Consider the following 23,362-nt stretch of genomic DNA (forward strand, 5'->3'; position numbering starts at 1 on the left):
ATTTTAATTACATTTGGAAAAATGGATTTGAAAACCTATCATAGTTACATTATATATTTAAAGTAGAATACCTCTACTTTTATTATTTTTATTCTTGATCGAAATTATCCATCAAACTTTGAAATCATTTTTTTTTCCATCATTTAAACCGCCGGCCACCACGAAATCGCCGCCGGAGCTCCAGCGAAATCCACTGCTCTCAGATCTGGCACCTTTCTCCTCGTCATTACATCGCCTCCGGAGCTCCGGCGAAACCTACTGCTCCCTCTTCTCAGATCTGAGTGTTCAATTCACAAGTAAAAACAGTCTGTATCAATCAGTCTCATCACTTTGGCAATATGCTAAAGATATGAATGATCCAGATGAGGGAATATGCTACTAATATAGTTGTTCACTTTATCTTTTTAAAATGTGTTTCACATGCTAAGATAGAAACAAAAACTCGGATTGACAGCTGTTGTTTTGACCCAAGCATGTTGTTGCAAGAACTCCAAGTAAACTATAATCTCCATTCGTCACCACAACCACCGTTGATGGCGGAGTGTATTTCTCAGATATGTATTTATTTTTGTGTTGAATACATAGAAAGAATCAGTTGTTAGAAAGAACTGGTTTGGTGTTTGCTAATGTAGAAGATTTTAGGATGGCAGTTACTCAATATGCATTTCAAGAAAGATTCAATTGAAAAGTTTTTTTTTGAGCCTGGAAAAGTTAGGGTGAGATGTTGCAAAGAGGGTTGTATTGGTTATTGTATGCTAGCTTGGACAGTGCCACAAATGATTTTGTGGTTAAACCGAATATCAAACCTATTTGATTGTTATACTTCAACACAGGACCATCTGTGAATTTAAAATATTCTGAAAACTAGATACAAGGAAAGAATCAATAAGCAACCAAATTTGAGAATTGTAGATTTTTAGGGGCTCATTAAGAAGGAGCTAGATTTGTATGTCGGAAAAAACAGTGAAAAACAAAATTTTGCAAAAGATTAGGGGTGATCATGTTGTTGAGTATGGCAGAACATTTGATTATAGAGATGAGATTTTAAAATCCAATCCAAGTACTACTTGTGTTGTTAAAGTTGGAGATAATACAGAAACTGGAAATAAGATCTTTGAAGGGTTTTATGTTTGCTTTGATGCCTTAAAGAAATCATTCTTTGGAGGTATTAGAAGGTGTATTGGTTTAGATGGATGTTTTTTAAATTGGTGGCAGTTTGCAAGGATGAAAACAACTAAATGCTGCCTATAGCTTGGGCAGTTGTTGAATATGAGAATAAATTCACTTGGAAATGGTTTCTGGAATTGTTGAAGCTGGACCTTAATCTTGGATATGGACATGAACTCACATTGATTAGTGACATGCAAAAGGTACTGTTTCTGATTTTTTTTTTAGTTCCTTTTTTTATTCATGTTTTTTAAAATATATGTTTTTTGACTTTGAAGTTGAGATATTGAAAAAGTTCAAACTGATAACCAATGTTGAAAAAAATGTGTCTGATGTCCTTTAATTAACAAATTTACAAGGGGATAAAAAGAAGGAATCTGTTTTGGAAGCTTGCCCGCCCCCCCCCCCCCCCCCCCCCCCCCCACTTTTGAACCTGAAGTTAAGGTGAAAAGAATATGAAGATGCTTGGAGAGATGGTTTGCATCATATATATATATAAAAAAAAATTTTTTGTTTTGTTATTTAAGTTATTAAATGTACATCAAGAGAAAAGAAAATAACATGGCTGAAATGTTTAGAATATCACATGATATTGGCTGCAAGATTCAAAACAATTATCACAATGTTGGAAGAGATTAGAGTAAAAATGATGAGAAGAATCGGTGAATTAACATTGTTTTCAAACACTTGGATCACTGATATTTCTCCCATGGCTTTTAAGATTTTACAAGAAAACATTGACAAGTCAATGAAGTGTTCCTTGTCTTGAAATGGTAAAAGGGGTTTTGAAGTTAGAGATCCATGGGGCTATACACATACTGTTGACATCCAGAGGCAGACTTGTAGTTGTAGATCTTGGCAGCTTAAATATACCTTATGCTCATGCAGTTGCTGCAATACATCACAAAGATTATATCCAATTCATTTTTGGCAAGCTGCTACAACAAGGAAACCTATCTAAGCACATATGCTCATTTTATTCAGCCAATGAACAATATGAAGATGTGGCCAACTTCTAATAATCCAAGAATAGAGCCACCAGTAATCAGACAGCTTCCTGGAAGGCCACCAAAATCTAGAAGGAAGGAGGTCTATGAAAGTAGAAAAACAGGACTGATCAGCAGGAGGGGTGCTGTTATGACTTGTAGCACTTGTCATGCAAAGGGACACAATAAAAGAGGATGTCCAACAGTTCCAAGGCAAACCACAGAAACAGCAGATCAAACAGTAGAGCAAGCACAGGTAAATGTATGAAATTATTTGTTCAAATGAAGAACTTAGAACTTAATATTCAACATATTGAAGACATACTAGGTTAGAACAAACAGAGGGGCAAACAAAACGGATAGAACAGGAAGCTGCAAGTTATGGAAGGGTCAATGCAAGTTCAAATGCTAGTGGTGGTGCAACATATCAAAGTCAAGAAACTCAAGGAACAACTAGTGGACCTGCTGCCCAACCTTATAAAAGGCCAAGAATTGTGGGGTTGATGGATTTACTACACTCAATGTAAGTAAAGTTTGCTCATTTTATACTAAATTCTTACTGTTTTTTATCTGGTCAATTGAATAATTTTTTTACTTTTTATGTCATCAATATGTGCAGCCTGGAATGCCAAGTAGAGGAGCTCCAATGAGGTCTGATATTGTTACTGGAGATATTGGCTACACACCCAAACCAGGATTCAAGTGGAGGGGCAAACAAGCCATGACAAGTAATACACTTGACAAAATTAGGGGTGAAAGAATCATCAAAGGAAGGTCAAAAGCTGCTGCCATGAATCAAAGCCAATGTAGTACATCTAAAAAACCATGGAAATAGTTGGTTTAGTTGTTTTGCTACTGTTTTTGTTGGGTTGCTATTAGTAAAAAACCATGGAAATAGTTGGTTTAGTTATTCATATTTTTGGCTTTGTATTAAGTGGCAAAACCCTTACTTGTAGCATTTTATGCAACAGTTTTTTGGCTACTGTGCTGTTTTTGTACAGTAATTGCGCTGTTTTTGTGCAACAATTAATGCAGGTAATGATATTCAGCTTATTTGTGTTGTTTAATGCAGTTTAGTGCTGTTTTTTGTACAATTTTGAGCTTTTTTGGTGCAGTTTTGAGCTGTTTTTGGTGTTATTTTTAGTGCTGATTTTCAGTGCTCGTTTTTACAGTTTTATACAGCAGTTTGTGCTATTTTTGGTGATATTTTGAGCAGTTTTTTAGTGCTGTTTTTTTTCTGGATTTTTGAGCTGTTTTTGGTGCGGTTTGTGCTGTTTTTACTGCTGTTTTGAGCTGTTTTTTTAGTGGTGTTTTTTACAGCATTGTTGAGCTGTTTTTGGTGCAGTTTGTGCTGTTTTGGGTGCAGTTTTTTGCTGTTATTAGTGCTGTTTTTTTGAGTTGTTTTTTCTGTTTTCTACAGCAGTTTGGAGTGCTGTTTTTCAGTTATTAGTGCTGTTTTTTTGAGCTGTTTTTTCAGTTTTTCAGTGCTGTTTTTTTTACAGTTTTATACAGCAGCTTGTGTTGTTTTTGGTGCTATTTTGAGCAGTTTTTAGTGCAGTTTTTTGAGCTGTTTCTCCCAAGTTAATCTTTTGTTTTTACAGCAGTTTTGAGTGCTGTTTTTCAGTTATTAGTGCTGTTTTTTTGAGCTGTTTATTCAGTTTTTCAGTGCTGTTTTTTACAGTATTATACAGCAGTTTGTGCTGTTTTTGGTGCTATTTTGAGCAGTTTTTGGTGCAATTTTTTGCAAAATTACTGCTATTAGTTTTAGGCTACATTAGGAGAAGGTGAGGCCGGGGAAAATGCATTCTGATATTAGATGCTTCTTGAACAGGAAAGATTACTAATTTGCAGTACCGCATAACGATAAACGACATTATATTACATTACATTAACGCAAAATTCATATTACTATTGGATAAACAACATTACATTACATTAACTAACGCATAATTCATGACAATACAATGCAATACCTACACTAATTTAAAACTTACGCAAAACAAAGAGAACAAACAAAGTTTCATCTTTGAGTTTATTCGGACAACATCAACAAAAGATTAATAAGACACCTAATAACAAAAGATCCCTCCAACAAAAGAACGATTAAATATACAAATTGGTCGTCGAATCATTGAACTTGACAAAAACTTGAGCCTCCGTCATCATTTGATCTTGAAAAGAAGTCTCCGCAATCAAGTCCCCGTGTTTGCATCACACTCATTCAACATTGTTTCATAAAACGTTATTTTGTTTTTCCAAATCTAGAAGACTATTCCCCAATCTGATATAACCCATTTGGAAACAATAAAATTAAAGAAGAAAAAAAAGAAATTTAATCATCAATTTGTTCCCGATCCCTCCACCTAAAGAACTTGCACGAGTTTTCCTAAAATGGGTGATACAAACGAGTCAGTTAACATAAAAACAGAAACAAACTAAAAACAGCAACAAAATAAAATCCAAATAACGATTGTTTGAACATACTGGAAAGACATAGGTCTTACTGAAAAAAATGCAAAGTACAAGGGGGCACGACTCAAAAATCTTCTTCTTGGATAGGGATTATCCTCCACCAAGAAGTCTGCAAGGTCAGCAAGTCCCAGAAAATGTTTGCATCACACACTTTCACGCAACATTGGATCAGTATCATCTTTACAAATGCGAGTCAAGCTACCCTTTGACATGATTTTTCTCAAACCCTAACTAGAAGAATATAGAACGAGTTTTATTCGTTGAAAAAAAACATAGACTATAAGTTAGGAAGACAATAAAATTAAAGAAGAAAAAAAGAAATTTAATACCTTTTTCAATCTGATTTTGGGTGATAGAATTTTACTTTGGGAAGAAGAAGAAAAAGTTGAGAGTATGGCTGCTACTGCTACTGACTTTAACGTTGAAGAAGAACATGAAAACTTAACGTTCTTTTTTTTTTAAGTTTGGACAGCCACGTGGCAAAATGTTATTTATGATTGGCTTTTTTGAAGCCCAACTTTATTTCAAATTTCTTCATGCTCCTATTATCAGAGCGTGCACACACAAGATTTTGCCAAACCAGGTCAGAAATGTGTATTTATTACATATATAAGTGGTACAGAAAAGGACCAAAATAGAAACATTTTGAAAACATGCATTTTTCTATGGTCTTACGTGTGGAAAAAAAAATGCAAATTGCTCCAACAAGGGGCCAAGGACACTTATATGTATTCTCTCAAAAGAGTTGCTCACCTACTTTATCTTGGATAGAGCCATAGAGCATTACATTTCTTACCGTCACATTTGATTTATTGATTTTATAAACATTAACAGGTTCAAAAGCAATATGCAGAAAACGTTATTTGTGAAATAATCAACCTTAAAATAAAGGGAAAAGGGTAAAAAATGCCCTCTATTTTAGAAAAAAGGCTAAAAATATCCTTTGTTACAAATTTGGGTAAAAAATACGAGAATTATCAATATGTGCAAACGTCATTAAAGTTTTTAAATATACCTCTATATTAATGAAAATCCCCAAATCCCCAAAATAACCCGATTTGGTATTTTGATTTATCGTTATGGTATGGATTATCTCCATTTAAACTCGATCTAACTAGCCATAAAAAATGAATGCGACCAATATTGTTCGAGTCCTACATTTGGAGTCACTAGGCATAGTAAGCCGGAAAAACTCAGACATGATTGATTATTATTTAGTTTGGGTCGGAGTTAAATGGAGCCTAGTTTAAAAATGAAATCGGGTTATTTTGGAGATGCCCAAATGTCTCTAGCTAATGTTTGGCAAAGATATTTGAAAACGGATTTATTAATCGAGACGAGTGCGTACGAGGTATGTATTTTTGACCCAAATTTATACGATCGGGGGATATTTTTAGACTCTTATTCGTTTTTGGAAACCAAATGATGACTCAATAAAAAAAACTTTTAAAAAAAGTTTGTTTTAAAAAAAAGTCGCCGTAAAGGTTCCTGGGATTGCCTCGATTTCGTAGGTGACGTATGAAAAAATGATGGTTAAAGGCTTAACCGGTCAACACCCGTCCGTGGGTCCCGCGACTCTTCTTTTGTAATCCCGACGACTTTTGAAAGAATTTGATATCCCTATTCCGATTTCTAAGTATGATCCTTTTTACTTAGCATTTCCGAGTCTATTGTATTTGTTTTGGTTAAACTCTCTTTCTTTTACATTTTCAAACTTTTTTACTTACTTTAGCCATATATTAATCATGCGTCGAGATTCCGAAACTTCAATATTTTATATAGAACCCTACTTATTTTTGTGCAATGAATAATCTAGGCTCAATACATCAAGGATACGCAAAACTTCAGATTCTCATTTTAGTGGTTGAAAAGTGCTCGAAGTCCAATTTTGTTTGAAGACTTGTTGTCTTTAGCTTTAAGTTATTTATGTTTTAGGGTTTCGTGTTATTTTTAAATTAGTGCATAACTTTATTTCGAATATGTCACAATTTTTTTTATTATCAATTTAGGATGTGACACTATAAACGATAATAAAGACTAAGATAATATTTATAAATATAAATAGATACGCAAAAAATATATAATATTTACTTTAACTGTACAACACTATTGTATATACACTATCGTGGATGGGTCCCACATGTGGTATGCTAGAGACTATTCTTAGGCCTAAGGCTCATACCATCCTCACCGCCCTTGCCATCGTCTCCATCCCCCTTTTTCCTCTTATTAAGAGGGCGCTCTAAGCCATGATCCTCCCTCGCCCTTGCGCCCTTCTACATAACGTGCTTCTTCTTAGGATCTAATTCCACTGGTACGCTCGGAATCTCAGTCGATCCGGGTCCGGAAACGAGACCTCATCCTCGGGGAGATGCCACCACTGCGCGCCGAAGGATGAACCTGAAAAATATATAAAAATTAGTATCAATTTTTATTTATATTGAATAGATTAACGTTTGTTAAATAATCAAACCTGTGTATCGACGGTGCCCGAGTAGAGCTCATGCTTGCCGGGCTCGAGATGGGTCCGGTGCGTACTACGAAGTAGTCTACATGGAGAGATGTTGTTCGAAGTCCAAATAAAGGTTAAAAAAAATTAAAGCAATATTCACCTTATATTGAATAAAATTAATTTTCGCTAAAAAATCTTCGCTCGTGGCTCGACAAGCCTCGAAATTTAAGACACCCGCCCGCGGCCAGCCACCAGAAAATGCCCGAGCGGGTCACTCGGTGGACCCACGGCGCCGAACCCTAAAATATGAAAAATTATGAAATAATAAGTAACATATATATTTAAAATAAGTACTTTAAACAATCAAATAAGTATTTTAAATATTCACCTTATATTGAATAAATTTAATTTTTATTAAAAATCTTACCTATGGCTCGACTTAGCCCTACGAAGACACCCTCCCGCCTCGGCAGGCCCATGAGAAAAAGCCTGAGTGGGTCGCTCTGGTGGACCCCCTGGCGCGAAACCCTAAAATATAAAAAATACGAAATAATAAGTAACATATATATTTAAAATAAGTACTTTAAATAATCACATAAGTATTTTAAATACTAACCGGGATTAAAAAGTCATCGAAGTCAAGCATTCTGGGACCATCTAAATTGCTCACTAGCCGCTCATCATCTATTGATGCGCGAAATGCCGTCCAATCGATGTCATCACGTTACTCCATGTACGCATTCTGGCTCGCCTGAGATGAAGAACCAGGTATCTCCGTAAGTAGGCGCGCTGGCGTAAACGCAGGGCGACGGCCCGCCGAGCCGCCACCGGCCCGGAACAACACCGGGCGGGACGGGGACTAAACGGGAACTACCATTTGCCTCATCTACCGACGGAGTCCTCCACCACCAGGTCCTCTAGCAAAGAAGACCGCGTCCTCCTCGCGAAAGCCACCGCGCGCCGCCTGATACTCACCCTCTGGAATAGAATTATCCATGCGCCCAACCTCTCTTGCCTGTCGGATACCGTCCTCGGATATCCGTACCATCTCCGCAGCAAACCCCGCAAACTCGGGGTTAGACGTATGTTCTAACCCCAATATACATAATCGTTGTGCGGCCACCATAGCCGGCAGCGGCGTGCTACACGAGTAGGCAGACCGCCGTGGGTCCGCGCCCAACTCTAGTCCTGGCGAACCTCCGCCCGGGAGAAGAACACCAACGACAGCCGTCGCCGGGCATCTAAACGGGGATGCGAACGGTCACGGTGTCTCGCATCATCCGCCCGACGTGGCCTCAGGGTGTGCCCGTGCTGGAGCCACGTAATCCTCGGCGGCCTGGTCTCGATCCTGCTGTACCTCAGGCTCTGGGGACGGAGATCTCTCACGCCGCTGACCTACCGCAGGAGCCCTACCCCTGGCTGGGGCAGCCCCGCGGCCTCTAGCTTTACCACTCCCTCTCGCTATCGCTCACTCTCTTGTGCTAGCCGTAGCTGCGGGCTCTGGCACCTGGTCTCGGGCTATCGTAGCTCGATTCCTCACCATCTATGAGAGAAGAGATAAGAGTCGTATACCAATTTTGTTTGTTCCGTATACCAATTAGAATAAAGTAGCATCAAAAGAACGGGCGAAAGTGAGATTTCCTAAATGTCTTACAACATCTGCGCATAAGTGCGAGCTCATCGTACCGATCCACGACTCTACTAGACACGCTCTTGTATTATAGATCGGGCAACCCAGTATCTCTGATACCAATTTGTCACGACCCAAATTAGCTAAGTCGTGCGGGCACCAACCTTTTTCACCTCGGTAGGCGAACCCTCAACCCAACCATAGTAAAAAAAGAACCAATTAATTAAGTAAGCGGAAGAAATAAAATCACGTAAGTCTGACGATAATAATATAGAAATATGCGAAAGTAAGGAAAATACACCCCAAAGTCTGGTCTAATCCATACAAGAGCATCTAACGAGAATATACAAGTTTGGAATATCAATAATACATCCAGTCTGAATATGTCTCAGAATAGAAAATAAGACATAAATAAAGAAGAGTCTTCAAGGTGGCGGACGTCTCGTGCTTACCCTGTAGACTCTAAGCAACTCTCGGAGCGACTATCAGCCACGAGAAACGGAGGTCGATCCCACATGAAATTCTGCATTCATAAAAGAATGCAGCAAGTGCAGGTCAGTAAAAAATCACAATACTGGTAAGTATCATCGGTCGACTAAATTTAGCTAACATAATCCAGACAATAAAGTAAGATAAGCAGGTAAATCAAAAAGTATAAGTAAACACAAATCAGAAACCAAGTACACGTCGTCACCCAAAGAGCAAGATTCAATCCCAAGTGTGCCAAGTCTCAATATAATCAATCCGAATCCAAATAACACAAGTATATCACCAGATCATCAACATAAGCCATAATGCAATGCAATAATGTATGAAATATGGATGCAATGCAATGCTGTGTACACATATACTCCGGACGAAAGTATCGACGTCTCGGTAGCACAACCCATGGGGGACCTGCGGAGTCCATGTACCTCACGGTCCGGCGACAACCTGGATACCGCTACCTCAAGATCCCGAGATAAACCTCGAGAATCGCTACCACACAACCTCGATTACGGGACAACCATCGGATATCGATCCTCACGTCACTCTCATCCAACTGAGCCCAGCTCGTCATAGTGTTTCCTCAAGAGTCATCAATGTATCAACAGTATATCATGAAGGATGAGAATGCGTGCAATATATGAGTTCAATGCCAATAATCAGATCAATATCACAAGTACCAAGCAAGGGTACGCCAACAATATCATGAAAAGGACACATAAGCCATATAGAATACTATCCTCGTATTAAACATCAATAAGTAAGGTACCACAATATCATGAGCAAGATATATCAATAGTCTCCAATATCTACTATCACCACGCGGCATCAAGCCAACAACAATAGAACAAATCAAGTCACAACACAACGGCGTTTACATGCTTTCTCCGATAATATTATCTAAATATATGCTTCGCTAAACGAGGTCTCACCATAGGGTAAACCATAATCTACCTGGAAGGCCGAACAACAATAACACCAACAATCACTCCTTAGCCTTTCCTTTCCTTTGAGCCTCGAAATCAAGAAAGTCTAAGCATATTCGAATCATGGAATTAGAATCAAGAAGAACATAAAAAATAAAAATAAAAAAATAAAAAAAACTACTACTATCAAGACCCAAATCCCCAACCTATGGAATAGAGTTTATGAACTAGAAGGGTGAAATTAAGATTCCAAAGGTCCCAACATGAAATTAAACCTCTAGGTGATCAATCCCATCAATAGCAAGCTAGAATAATCAACAATTCACACAATTTCGAATTCTAGGCAAAACCCTAAATTTGGGTATAAACCCTAACTTCCAATTCCACAAATTAGCGTCTAATTAGGAAGAACTTATGAAATAAAGGATTCTATCATCAAACAAATGCTTAAAGAAGCTAACCCAACCAACAAACCATGATTAGAAGCCTAGAAAGAATATTCGTTAAACCCACTTTTAATTTTCATCACTTAATGAACTAACAAGATAAAAGGGATTCTAGAATGATTTGGGATAATGGAATAGCAAAGAGATTACAAGAACCTGCACTAAGACTCTTCTCCAAGAATACTCTAGAATTGCTCTCAAAAGCTCAAATTTCGAAATAATAATAAATGAGGGACTTAGGGCATTTAACACTTCATTTAAAGAACTAACTACCCGTCACCCGATTCTGCGACAAGATTGCCGCTCCAACGACGCCGCCCCAGCGGTCCCATGTCCGCTATAGTGGTCAAGCCCAAATGACACAGTCGCCCATGCGTGGCAGCGATCACTATACGTGTACCGCCGCCAAAGCGGCACCGACACAGTAAAAATTTTCAAGTTTCACAACTCAACCCCAATTTCTGACTAACTCCCGAGGCCATCTGTTCACAAACCATATAAACAGATACACATAAAAACACGCTACGAACGCACTCGTGGTCTCGGAATTCCCAACGGAGGTCTCGTTGACCGAGTCAACCCCCGATACCTTAATCCAAATTCCCAACCCAAATCCCAAAATGCACCCGAGTGCATTGGGAACCTAACCAAATATGCACACAAGTTCTAAATGACCATCCGGACCTCTCAGAATCGACGGAGTTTCGAAAAAGGTCCGTTTACCCAAAAGTCAACTTTGAGTCAATTCTTTTTCGCTTAAAGCCAACTTTTCCCAAAAGTCACCAAAACCAACCCCGAACACCTCGGGAAGCGAGTCAACGGTCCCCTCAGGTCAAAAGTGAGATAACCAAGATCGGGAAAGGGTCAAAAGTGCCGAAAAGACTGTAACGGCCAAGCGGGTCGTTACACTCGATCGTCCCGCTAGTAGTGTCGGAGCTCATGACGAACATCGGGGGGTATATTCTGTAAATGCCCAAACTGTCGTAAGACACTCTCGGGCATGTGGTCCTCAACGATGTCTAGGTATATCAATGGACACCGCGACCTCCACACGGCCTGACCAGCCCTGCAAAAGGCAGGCAACCCATCCAAAATAGCAGCGTACGGCGTCCATATAAATAGTTGCATAAAACATAGATACAAATTAGTGATCACCAAGTAGAAAAGATGTTTAATTAAATTAATAGTGTAAAGTTAAATAGTTTTACCGCATCGTCCGTCATCTGATCAAGCTGGTCCCGGAATGGAAGAATATTATGGTGCATATCCACATCCCGGTCAAACCTGCCATCCACCTCCTCGCGTAGGGCATGTCAATACCGAGGTGATGCCTAGGTATGGACTGAAAAGGCAGCATCCTCTCCCACGCCCATAACTGAAAGCGATATTAGAAAATATGATTTTTTAGTCGTCGTTTCAAGAGGTTTGTTTACATTAAAGGAACGCACACTTAAAATATTACCTGGAGAAGAGCAAACAATCCACACATCGCTGATACGGCCAATAGACGCTCGGTACAGGTATCGGTAGATGTACGCCAAAACAACATCGCCCCAGCTCTAGTCTCCCAAGCGGTCCAGATGCTCCAAGAAGATCAAATATCGTAAGCAGACATAGGCATCCGATGTGTTCGGGAACAGGATGCCCTCGAATATAATGAGCAGATAAAAACGGGCATGACCATCAACAACGTCCTGAAGAGTGTCGTCGTCAATAAGAGGCTCTGCGAGCAAATAAGTGCAGAGTGCACTAATCTGCACCCGACTCAATCCCGAGATCCGGACCGCGACACCAGGCACGAAGTGGGTGAGCCTAGTCAACTCTGACACCCATGTCCTCCCAGGAGGAGGCTCGTACCGACTGTATAATGGCTTTCCATCTACCTGCAATCCAAACAAGATCTCTACATCCTGAAGTGTAATCGTGGTCTTACCAGTGCGTAGATGGAATGTATGTGTCTCCGGCCTCCACCGCCCAACCATGGCCGTAATGAGCGCCCAATCATGCTGTACCCGACCAACGAACACGCAATGATAGATACCACCCCGAAATAATAACTCTAAGACACGGGGGTGGGGGGCGCTCGCGTAAAAGAGCCCACGCTCTCTGCAGCCTACGGGACGGAACCTAGTCGCTATCCCTATAACACCAGTCCATAATAACTCTGACCTATGATTTTCTTGCAAAGAAAGTACTAATCTATCATCGGGCCCTGGGTGAACATTTGGATCCATGAAAGTGTCGTGTCTGTAGAAACTAAATTATTCATTATTCTTGAATTTAAAGTGAAATTATATTAACTAATTAATCATTTATAGGGAATATGTGAATTATGTTGTATTATATTTTGTAAATAATTATATCAAATTATAATTATTCTCCTAACTACAATTAAAGAAATAACGAACTAATTTATTTAACGATTAACATGGGATAAATAAATAATTAACATGGGATAAATAATTTCACAAATAAATAAACTCACATTGCCATAATTAACAAATAATAGGAGATTACTATATTTTCTCTAATGAGATTACTATATTTTCTCTAATTAAAATATTAATAAAGAATTAACAAAATAATAATTCATAATCAACAATTAACAAACTAACAATTCATAATCAACAATTAACAACTAATAAATTAATAATGACATAATTAACAAATAATAGTAACAACAACAACAACAACATACCCAATGAATCCCATAACGGGTCCGGGAGGGTAGAGCGTATGCACTACCCCCACCTTAGGTAGGGAGACTATTTCTAAGACCCCGCCAAGAAAAAGCATAGGAAAGGTCGGATACGGGCAAACAAATCAAAGCAATTATGAAAATGAAAACAACGAAAGTAAATAAGCCATTATAAACCAACAACTACTCGCAGAAATCAAGAGACAAGAAACTATAGAGCAATATAACTACTCGTAAGAAAGGATAAACGCGACTACCTACTAGCCTTCTACCCTAATATGAATCCTCCATACCCTCCTATCTAAGGTCATGTCCTCGGTAAAGGTGAAATGCGCCATGTCCGTCTAATCACCTCCCCAATACTTCTTCGGCCTACCTCTGCTTTTTCTGAAACCGTCGCTAGCCAGCCTCTCGCACCTCCGCACTAGGGCATTTGCATCTCTCCGCATCACATGTCCAAACCATCTCAGCCTCGCTTCCCGCATCTTGTCTTCCACTGAGGCTACTCCAACCTTGTCTCGGATGACTTCATTCCTAATCCTATCGCTCCTAGTGTGCCCACACATCCATCGCAGCATTCTCATTTACGCCACTTTCATCTTCTAAAGATGAGATTTCTTGACTGGCTAACACTCCGCCCCATACAACATAGTTGGTCTAACCACCACTTTGTAGAACTTGCCTTTAAGTTTTGGTGGCACCTTCTTGTCACACAACACTCCGGAGGCAAGCATCCATTTCATCCACCCTGCACCAATACGGTGTGTAACGTCATTATCAATCTCCCCATTTCCTTGTATAATAGACCCAAGATGCTTGAAACTATCTTTCTTCTGTATGACCTAGGTGCCAAGCTTCACTTCCACATCGGCCTACGCATTATATCACCGAACTTGCACTCCAAGTACTCGTCTTAGTCTTACTCAACTTGAACCCTTTAGACTCCGCAGTTTGTCTCCAAACCTCCAGCTTAGCGTTAACCCCGCTACGAGACTCATCAACCAAAGACTATGTCATCCGCAACAACATACACCATGGCACCTCACCTTGAATTTGCCGCGTCAATCCATCCATCACCAAGAAAAATAAAAATGGGCTAAAAGTTGATCCCGGGTGCAACCCCATTACCACTGGAAAATGCTCTGAGTCTTCTCCCATAGTCCTTACCTTGGTCTTGGCCCCATCATACATGTCCTTGATCGCCCTAATATACGCCATAGGTACACCTCTAGCCTCCAAGCATCTCCATAGAACCTCTCTCGGCACTTTGTCGTATGCCTTTTCTAGGTCAATGAATACCATGTGCAAGTCTCTCTTCCTCTCCTTAAACTGCTCCACCAGTCTCCGTACAAGATGAATAGCTTCTGTAGTTGGACACCTCGGCATGAATCCGTTCTCTAAGATAGACACGTCTCTCCTCACCCTCATCTCTACCACCCTTTCCCACACTTTCATAGTGTGGCTTAGCAGCTTGATACCTCTGTAGTTGTTGCAACTTTGAATGTCGCTCTTGTTCTTGTACAATGGAATCATTGTACTGCATCGTCATTCTTCGGGCATCTTAGCCGTCTTAAGGATGACATTAAATAACCAAGTCAACCACTCTAAATCCGCCCTGCCTGCAGTCTTTTGAAATTCTCCAAGAATCTCATCGGGCCCGGTCGCTTTTCCCTTACTCATCCTATAAACAACACCCTTAACTTCCTCAACCTTTATACTCCTACAATATCCAAAATCATGACACCTCTCGGAGTACTCCAAATCTCCCAATACAATATCTCTGTCCCCTTCTTCGTTCAAGAGTTTACGAAAGTATGATTGCCATCTCCGTCTAACGAGAGCGTCCTCCACCGCATCCCCGCCATCCTCATCCCCGATGCACTTCACCCGATCCAAGTCACGCGCCCTCCTCTCCCTCGCCTTGGCTAATCGGCACAACTTCTTATCCCTCGCCTTTGTCCTCTAGTTCCGCATACGTGCTCAAAAGTCGTTGTCTTTGCCGTCGTAACCGCTAACTTTGCCTTCTTCCTCGCCATTTTATACAATTCCTTATTCGTTCGCTTCTCCTTATCATCCTTGTTGTCTACCAACTTCGCATACGCCACCTTCTTTGCTTCCACCTTCTTCGAACTTCTCCATTCCACACTGGGCCCCCCTGCGTCGACCACGCTACCCTTCGAGACCCCCAGCACCTCTCTAGTTGCTTCCCTAATGCAACTGGTCGTTCTATCCCACATGTCGGTCGCCTCCCCACTACTCTCCCAGGCTCCCATAGCCCTCAACTTCTCCCCCATCTCCAGGGCACCCGTCATGGTCAAATTCCCCCATTTGATCCTAGGCCTGTCATCCACGACCCTCTTTCTCTTCCTCATCTTGATTTCCAAATCCATCACCAAGAGCTTATGCCGGGTCGTTAGATTCTCACTCGAATCACTCTGTAGCTTTACAAAAACCTTTATCGTCCTTCCTAAGGAGTAAAAAGTCTATCCGCGTCTTAGCCACCGAACTACGAAAGGTTACCAAGTGCTCCTCCTTTTGGGGGAAACTCGAATTGGCTACCACCCCAAAGGCTTTTGCGAAATCCAACAAAGGCAACTCCTCCTCCGTTCCGTCCCGAAATCACAACCTCCATGCACATCATCATATCCCCCCGAAATTGACCCAATGTGCCCATTGAAATCTCCTCCGATGAATAGCTTCTTAGTGGGTGGTATACCTCCCATCATCTCGTCCAAATCCTCCCCAAAACGACTTTTCTCCTCCTCGCCCAAGCCCGCTTGCGGCGCGTAAACACTAATAATGTGCATAATAAACCCTCCAACGACCAGCTTAATCGTCATCAACCTATCACTGACCCTCTTAACCCCTACCACTTGGTCTCTTAAGTCATTATCTACTAAAATGCCTACCCACCATTCCTATCCCTCGACCTACCTGAGAACCATAACTTATACTTATCCACATCTTTAGCCCTGGATCCTACCCATTTAGTCTCCTGGACACAAGTTATATTATTCCTCCTTTTTTTAAGAATCTTAACTAGTTCAATGGGCTTCCCCGTTGGAGTCCCAATATTCCAAGACCCTACTCGCAGTCTAGAGACTCCCTTAACCCACCTACCCCCTCAACCCTCACCCCCGTCCGAGAACATGACCCTAGTCCACCATCGTCTACCAAAGCCAGTAAAGCAAATATAAACTACTAAAACAGGCAGGAATCAATACTAAAACACAAGTTAGCAATAATCTAGATGAAAGTGTAACTACTACGACAAGAATGATACAAGTCATGCAAGAATGTAAATTAGCTGCAAGGACAAAAAGAAAAAAAAGCCGGAGGTACCATCTCCAGTTAGACAGAACCTGCTCACGCCGGAATCACTGTTCACGCCGGAATCATTGCTCACGCCGGAATCACTGTTCTCATTTCTCTCTCTCTCTCTCTCTCTCTCTCTCTCTCTCTCTCTCTCTCTCTCTCTCTCTCTCTCTCTCTAAGAAAACCCAACGGTCTTCTTCCCATCAACGGTCTACTATTATTAATCTACAAATAATATTAGATTACTATATTTTTTCTAATTAAACAAGTCATAAACAATTAACCATTCATAAACAATTAATAAATTAACAATTCATACTCAATTAAACAATTAAAAATTCATAATCAAGTAACAAATAATTAATTAACCAAAAAAGAAAACAGTAGCAAAGCTACTGCCAGCGATCAACAGCCCAAAAAAAAAAATCGAAATCCACGACTATGAAATGTTAAACATGCTTAGGATATAATGTATTTAACAAAATAATAAAAAAATTGATAGTATAATACCTTGATTAAAGCTTGTTGTAGGGTTATTTTAATCGAGTTGTACGTCGGATTTTTTCAAAATTCGACCTTTGAATCTTGCTCCTTGACTTGAATGTATCGAGAATCTAAACTTTCCAGATGAAATTTGAATAGAAAATGACGTTTTTGGAAGTGGGCCCGAGGTGTTTTCGACCTTTAATGGAGGTTTTTTGTTTTTTAAGAGTGGTGGGGGGGGACCAGTGATGAATCTGACTGGTTTTATGTCGGGGTCTATAGCGCAGTATTTTACTACGCTAAAGGAGAGAGGGGATATCCTTTAGCGCAGTAAAATATTGCATTAAAGGATTTAACCGTGCCGTTACGGTTAAGTCCTTTAACGCAGTATTTTCTTTGCGTTAAAGGTACTCTTGTGCCACTTTTTTTTTCTGAGATATTTTGGTTCAAGTCTTTTCTTATTAAGTCATTTTGGTTCCGGACTCATATTTTTAACCCTTTTCCCAAAGTAGAGGGGTATGACCCTTTTTCCCTTTAATAAAACTTTAGTGAAAGCAAAAAGAGCAGCATCTTGTTTTTAACAAGATAAATATCATACTTAGTATATACTAGACAATTTAAGCTCATGCTCACACGGACCCAATATAACTATGGGAAAATTTCATAAAGAGCAAACATTTGGGGTTAAAACACCCAGCGTAGCTATAGTTTACATAATTACATGGCGTAGCAAACATTCTAGCTTCCCCAGCGTGTATTCAAAATTTCCTGTATTCATGAATACAGTGAGTAAAAATGTATTTAAAAATTCTTTTCGTTGTATTCAAGTTAGCTTTTGCTGTATTCAAGTCGGATGTATTCAACTAAGTTGTATTCAAGTCAAATGTATTCAACTCAACTATATTCATTGTAGTTACTTTTACACTGTATTCACTTTATTATATTTAAAATCGGTTGTATGCAAAAAAAATCCTTCAAAATACACCCCCAAACACTTAAATTTGCACCTAAAAAATTAACGATTACACTCAAAAACTGAATACAATAAATAAAATTCATTGTATTCATCTGTATACACTTCAAAATCACTGTATTCATTTGTATACAAAAAGATCTTCTTCGAAATACGCGAAAAACATTGTATACACTGTATGTATACACAGATCTGGAAAAAACACTTCCGGTCAGATCTGAAAAAGTCCTATCAGATCTGTGTATAAATCAATTAGATTTGTGTATTTTTCGGTAATTCGAACATTAAAGAAAACGACAAATCACAATATTTCTTGCACTGTTGCACTTTCAAAAATCATCGGTATTCTCACCGTCTAGGGTTCCGTCACCGTCTTCTTCTCCTTCACCTTCTTCTCCGTCATCATCACCGTTGAGGATACTTTGTATACAAAAACCTCCGTTAAGTAACCTTATTAGAGGTTCTAATACTATTACTATACTATTAGTGATTGTTCTACGGTTTTGAAACGGAAGAGACCGAAATATGGTGGTGGTGAAGGGCACGCCCCCGCTCCAGTGAACCGAGCTAGAGCCTCTTCTTGAGCAATGGGGGGAGGAGGGGAGAGAGAGAGAGAGATGGGAGGGTTAGGTTGGCAGTGAATAATGTGATGATGGATATTCTACTTTAAATATATATGTAGCTATTAATTGTATTTAACATATTACTTTTAGCTATAGGATGTAATAAATCTAAACTATGGCTACTAAATCTAAATATGTACTGGAGTTAGTAATGCCATGTAGTTATCCCTATAACTAATTTTAAACTTTAGATCAATTACATATTGTGCAAAAGAAGTTTTTATTGTTATTCAGCCTATTTGAGGAGTATTAAAAGAAAAAAAAATGAAGATATTGATTTATTTTTTTAAAAAATAGTATGTACGGAGTAGCTATTTTGACCAGTAATTTGATGGTCATAACTAAAACTTTTGAATAATTAAAGTAACTTAATCTTTCAATTTTGTCAAGAATTGTTAGAATCAAGTACGATAATAATTTTTTTTGTTGTTGTTGTTGTAAGACGCTCAAATTTAACTTCAATTTGTTCTTTACCGTTATGTTATCACATAAATTCATGAGAATGAGTTTTTTTGTGTGTCATTGTCATGAAAGCTATTCATTTCAATTTCTCGCTCACACGTTGAATTAATAACTAAGAGGCGCATCTTTTTATCAAATGAAGCTAAGCATGTAATTTGTCTTAACTGATAGCAGATTTTTTTTTAGCATAATACAATATTTTTTTTTTAATACTTCTTTGATGGAAAATGATACAAAGCACTGCTGTATTCACATTGAGGGTGATTAGCCGAATACCTTTTATTGCAGAACATATAAAAAATTATACTATTTATATTAGGCAAATAATTAATTTTTTAATATATATTTATTAAACCTTGAATACCCTTAAAAAAAATTCTGGCTTCGCCACTGTATTAATTATAGTAGTTAATAGGCACTTATATCATTTCTGTCAATGTAATGAAAATTCTACATACGCAAACCATCAACACATTTTCTTTGAACTTTCCTTTCTAGATTTTAATTTTAAATTCTTTTACTGAAGTTTTTTATGTTTTCAATTTATGATTACATATCAAATTAACAAAAAACAAATAATTTCTTGGCCGGAATATCTTTTTGCTATTCCAAAAAAAAAAAAAATCTTATTAATGTTAATTGGTTATATAATCTCAAATTAAAATATTTTTCTATACATGAATCTGCTTAAATTCTTCCACTTCTCCAATTGCCAATAAGTGTATGTTTAAAATATGGTCAATAAAATAGTTAGCTCTCTATATCCATTGCTTCATTTTATTATGTTGGCTATATATGAACGTAAACCTTGTAGAAACTCAAATTTCTCAATTTTTCATGAAAATAGCAGCATTAAGCATTAGTTAACAATTTGAAAAGTAAAGCAAGCAATCTGTGATTTTTTTTTTTTTGTCAATGTATGTAGATTGAACCCAAAACATATTTATTCTTTTTATCAAATTTTAATTCGGTAAAGTTTAAAATTAAATCAAACTCATATTAATTCATATTCTTAAATTAAATTTTAAGGGTCTATAATGATACAAAGTTCACTTATATTCTCTATTTAAAAAATTACTATATTTAAAATTTCAGTGAATACTCTTAATGTACCTTAATTGCAATTCAGGTAGCAAAAATAGAAAAATTAGTTTGATGTCACGCTAATTTAAGTAGGTGTTTAGACATGCGGTTTGATGAAACGTTTGGACATGAATTTGAAACTCATGGAGATTAAACCATATCAGCATTTGGACATGGTTTCAAAAATTTAAATATAAAACTCATGGTTTCAAACCACCAATATTTGGAAAATATTTTTCTAAACTACTTGTGGGATTAACTTCCACCAACCATTATTTATATTATAAAAGTAGTTACATTACTATTCATGTTAAATTTTCATTTCATTATTGAATTAAAGTTTGATCAATTGATGTTGTATTTTTTAGAAAAGCCCAAAGTAACGTATTAATTTTTTATAGTATAAAGCGATCAATTTTTTTGGTAAGATTGTATAAAAATTGGAAATGGTTTGATAATTTTCACAATTTATAGGCTTTTATATCTATAAGAGAATATACAAGTTAAAATATCTAAATTATATATCCAAACATAATTTTAAACTATGATTTGAAATCATAATTTCAAACCATGTTCAAATGGCTCCTAAGAGAAAAAGAAATTGAATTGGCCTTGGATGCTAATTTTACCACTTACATATTTGTCTGGTCCAGAAAAAGGGCAAAAACTTGTCTGAAACCTTCATAAGGCAAACAACAAAACAGGGCCCACAATTTTAGAAATCTACACGTAGTACACACACGTGGAAATAAGTCAATTCAAAATCTTGCATTGATAGTGACATGTGATTGCAGTAGTTAGGGATACCATAAAAATTAAATCATTGCCTGGTTTTTTAGGAAATTTAATGTTCTCACTGCACAATGTACATCAATTCTGAGCTGGTTTTTTTGTCAACTGACCAAATTGCCCTTGGTCGTCCTAGTGGCTGAGGTTTTTTGACCCAAGCATGTTATTGCAAGAACTCCAAGTAAACTATAATCTCTATATATCTCATATATGTGTTTTTATGTTGAATACATAGAAAGAATCAGTTGGATCCTTGCCAGACGACGGCATCGTTGTCGGCGGTGAAAAAATTTTTGGCGATGTATTTAAGATCTCAAATCTGAGTGTATTTTTTTTTGTATCTCAGATCTCAGTGTATTTCAGTTTATTCGTTATTTTTTTAGTGTAAAATAAAGTGTTTCTTTATGTATTTTTCACCTGTATTTCGAAAGAGATTTTGTATACAAATAAATACAGTAAATTTGAGTACAACTGAATATCCCTCTATTTGTTTGCACTTATGTTGTTTGAATACAACCGAATTTAAAACACAATAAGTTGAATACAGTATAAAAGTAATTCTGAAATGAATACATCCAATTGAATATAACAAAAAGATACCAAATTGGAATACATACATCAGAATGAAATAAATGTAATTAGAAAAGTGTATTTATCAAAAAAAAAAAAAATGTAATCATTTGTGTAAGTTGCTCTTTTTTAAAAATATATATTGGTCGTTGGACTTTTAAGTTGAGATATTTAAAAAGTTCAAACTGATAACCAATCCAAAAAAACGTGTTTGATGTCCTTTAATTAAAATATTTACAAACCCCCGACCCCCAATCACCCCCACCCCACCACCACAAAAAAAATCTAAAGATCCGAGTCCTCATATATGTATATTTTTTTTTTGTTTTGTTATTTAAGTTATTAAATGTACATAAAGAGAAAAGAAAATTAATTTCAGAATATCACATAGGACAAAAAGAGTTGCTCACCTACTTTGTCTTGGGTAGAGCCGTAGAGCATTACATTTCTTACTGTCACATTTTATTTATTGATTTTATAAACATTAACAGGTTCAAAAGCAATATGCAGAAAACGTTATTTGTGAAGCAATCAACCTTAAAATAAAGGGAAAAGGGTAAAAAATGTCCTTTATTTTAAAAAAAGGGCTAAAAATATTCTCTGTTATAAATTTGGATAAAAAATACCCATCCCGTCATCAAAGTTTTCAAATATATCTCTGTCTTAACCGAAATCTCCAAATCCCCCAAAATAACCTGATTTCATTTCTAAACCCGCTTCATTTAAACCCGACCCAACTACATAAAAAACTCATATGCGATCAATTTATTCCCGAGTCCTACACTTGAGCCACTAGGCACAGGAACGGGTAACCCATATGGGTTTATTATTTAGTTGGGTCTAGTTTAAATGGAACAGGTTTAAAAATAAAATTGGGTTATTTTAAGAATTTCTGTTAAAACAAAAGTATATTTGAAAACTTTAATGATAGGAGGGGTATTTTTAACCCAAATTTATAATGAGGGATATTTATAATCCTTTTCCCGAAGTAGAGGGGTACGACCCTTTTTCCAGTTAATAAAACTTTAGTGAAAGCAAAAAGAGCAGCTTCTTGTTTTTAACAAGATAAATATTGTTTTTAACAAGATAAATATCATACTCGGTATATACTAGACAATTTAAGCCCATGCTCACACGGGCCCAATATAACTAATTATAAACTTTAGATCAATTACATATTGTGCAAAAGAAGTTTTTATTGTTATTGTGCCTATTTGAGGAGTATTAAAAAGAAAAAAAATGAAGATATTGATTTTTTTTTTTTTAAATAGCATGTACAGAGTAGCTATTTTGACCAGCAATTTGATGGTCATAACCAAAACTTTTGAATAACTAAAGTAACTTAATCCTTCAATTTTGTCAAGAATTGTTAGAATCAAGTACGATAGTATTTTTTTTTTTTTTTTTTTTGTAAGGCGCTCAAATTTAACTTCAATCTATTCCTTACCGTTATGTAATCACATAAATTCATGAGAATGAAATTTTTTTGTGTGTCATTGTCATGAAAGCCATTGTCATTATCATGAAAGCCATTCATTTCAATTTCTCGCTCACACGTTGAATTAATAACTAAGAGGCACATTTTTTTTATCAAATGAAGCTATGTAATTTGTCTTAACTAATAGCAGATTTTTTTTTTTAGCATAATACAATATTTGTTTTTATCTTTGATGGAAAATGATACAAAGCACTGTTGTAGTCACATTGAGGGTGATTAGCCGAATAATTTTTATTGCAGAACATATAAAAAATTATACTATTTATATAGGCAAACAATTTTTTGTATATATATTTATTAAAG

At 37.3% G+C, this 23,362-nt stretch overlaps 1 protein-coding gene and 1 long non-coding RNA gene across 2 annotated transcripts in view; both read left to right on the plus strand.

The window, feature by feature from the left end:
* LOC132043327 (uncharacterized) overlaps positions 1-23,362 on the plus strand; it is a 56,621-nt gene that overhangs the window by 15,055 nt on the left and 18,204 nt on the right. The window lies entirely within an intron of this gene.
* LOC132043328 (uncharacterized) lies at positions 2,035-2,657 on the plus strand. Its single transcript, XM_059433828.1, has 2 exons — positions 2,035-2,409; positions 2,482-2,657. Exons 1-2 carry the CDS (start codon positions 2,044-2,046, stop codon positions 2,563-2,565), a joined length of 450 nt encoding a protein of 149 aa, XP_059289811.1. The 5' UTR covers positions 2,035-2,043; the 3' UTR covers positions 2,566-2,657.

Source organism: Lycium ferocissimum, unplaced genomic scaffold (genome assembly GCF_029784015.1).
Source record: "Lycium ferocissimum isolate CSIRO_LF1 unplaced genomic scaffold, AGI_CSIRO_Lferr_CH_V1 ctg2309, whole genome shotgun sequence".
NCBI classification, from domain to species: Eukaryota; Viridiplantae; Streptophyta; class Magnoliopsida; order Solanales; family Solanaceae; genus Lycium; species Lycium ferocissimum.

Bases quoted from the DNA above. Each gene is read 5' to 3' on its own strand.
- LOC132043328 (XM_059433828.1), top strand. From the start codon at position 2,044: ATGCTCATGCAGTTGCTGCAATACATCACAAAGATTATATCCAATTCA. The intron at 2,410-2,481 runs GTAAATGTATGA...AAGACATACTAG, and splicing joins AAACAGTAGAGCAAGCACAG to GTTAGAACAAACAGAGGGGC.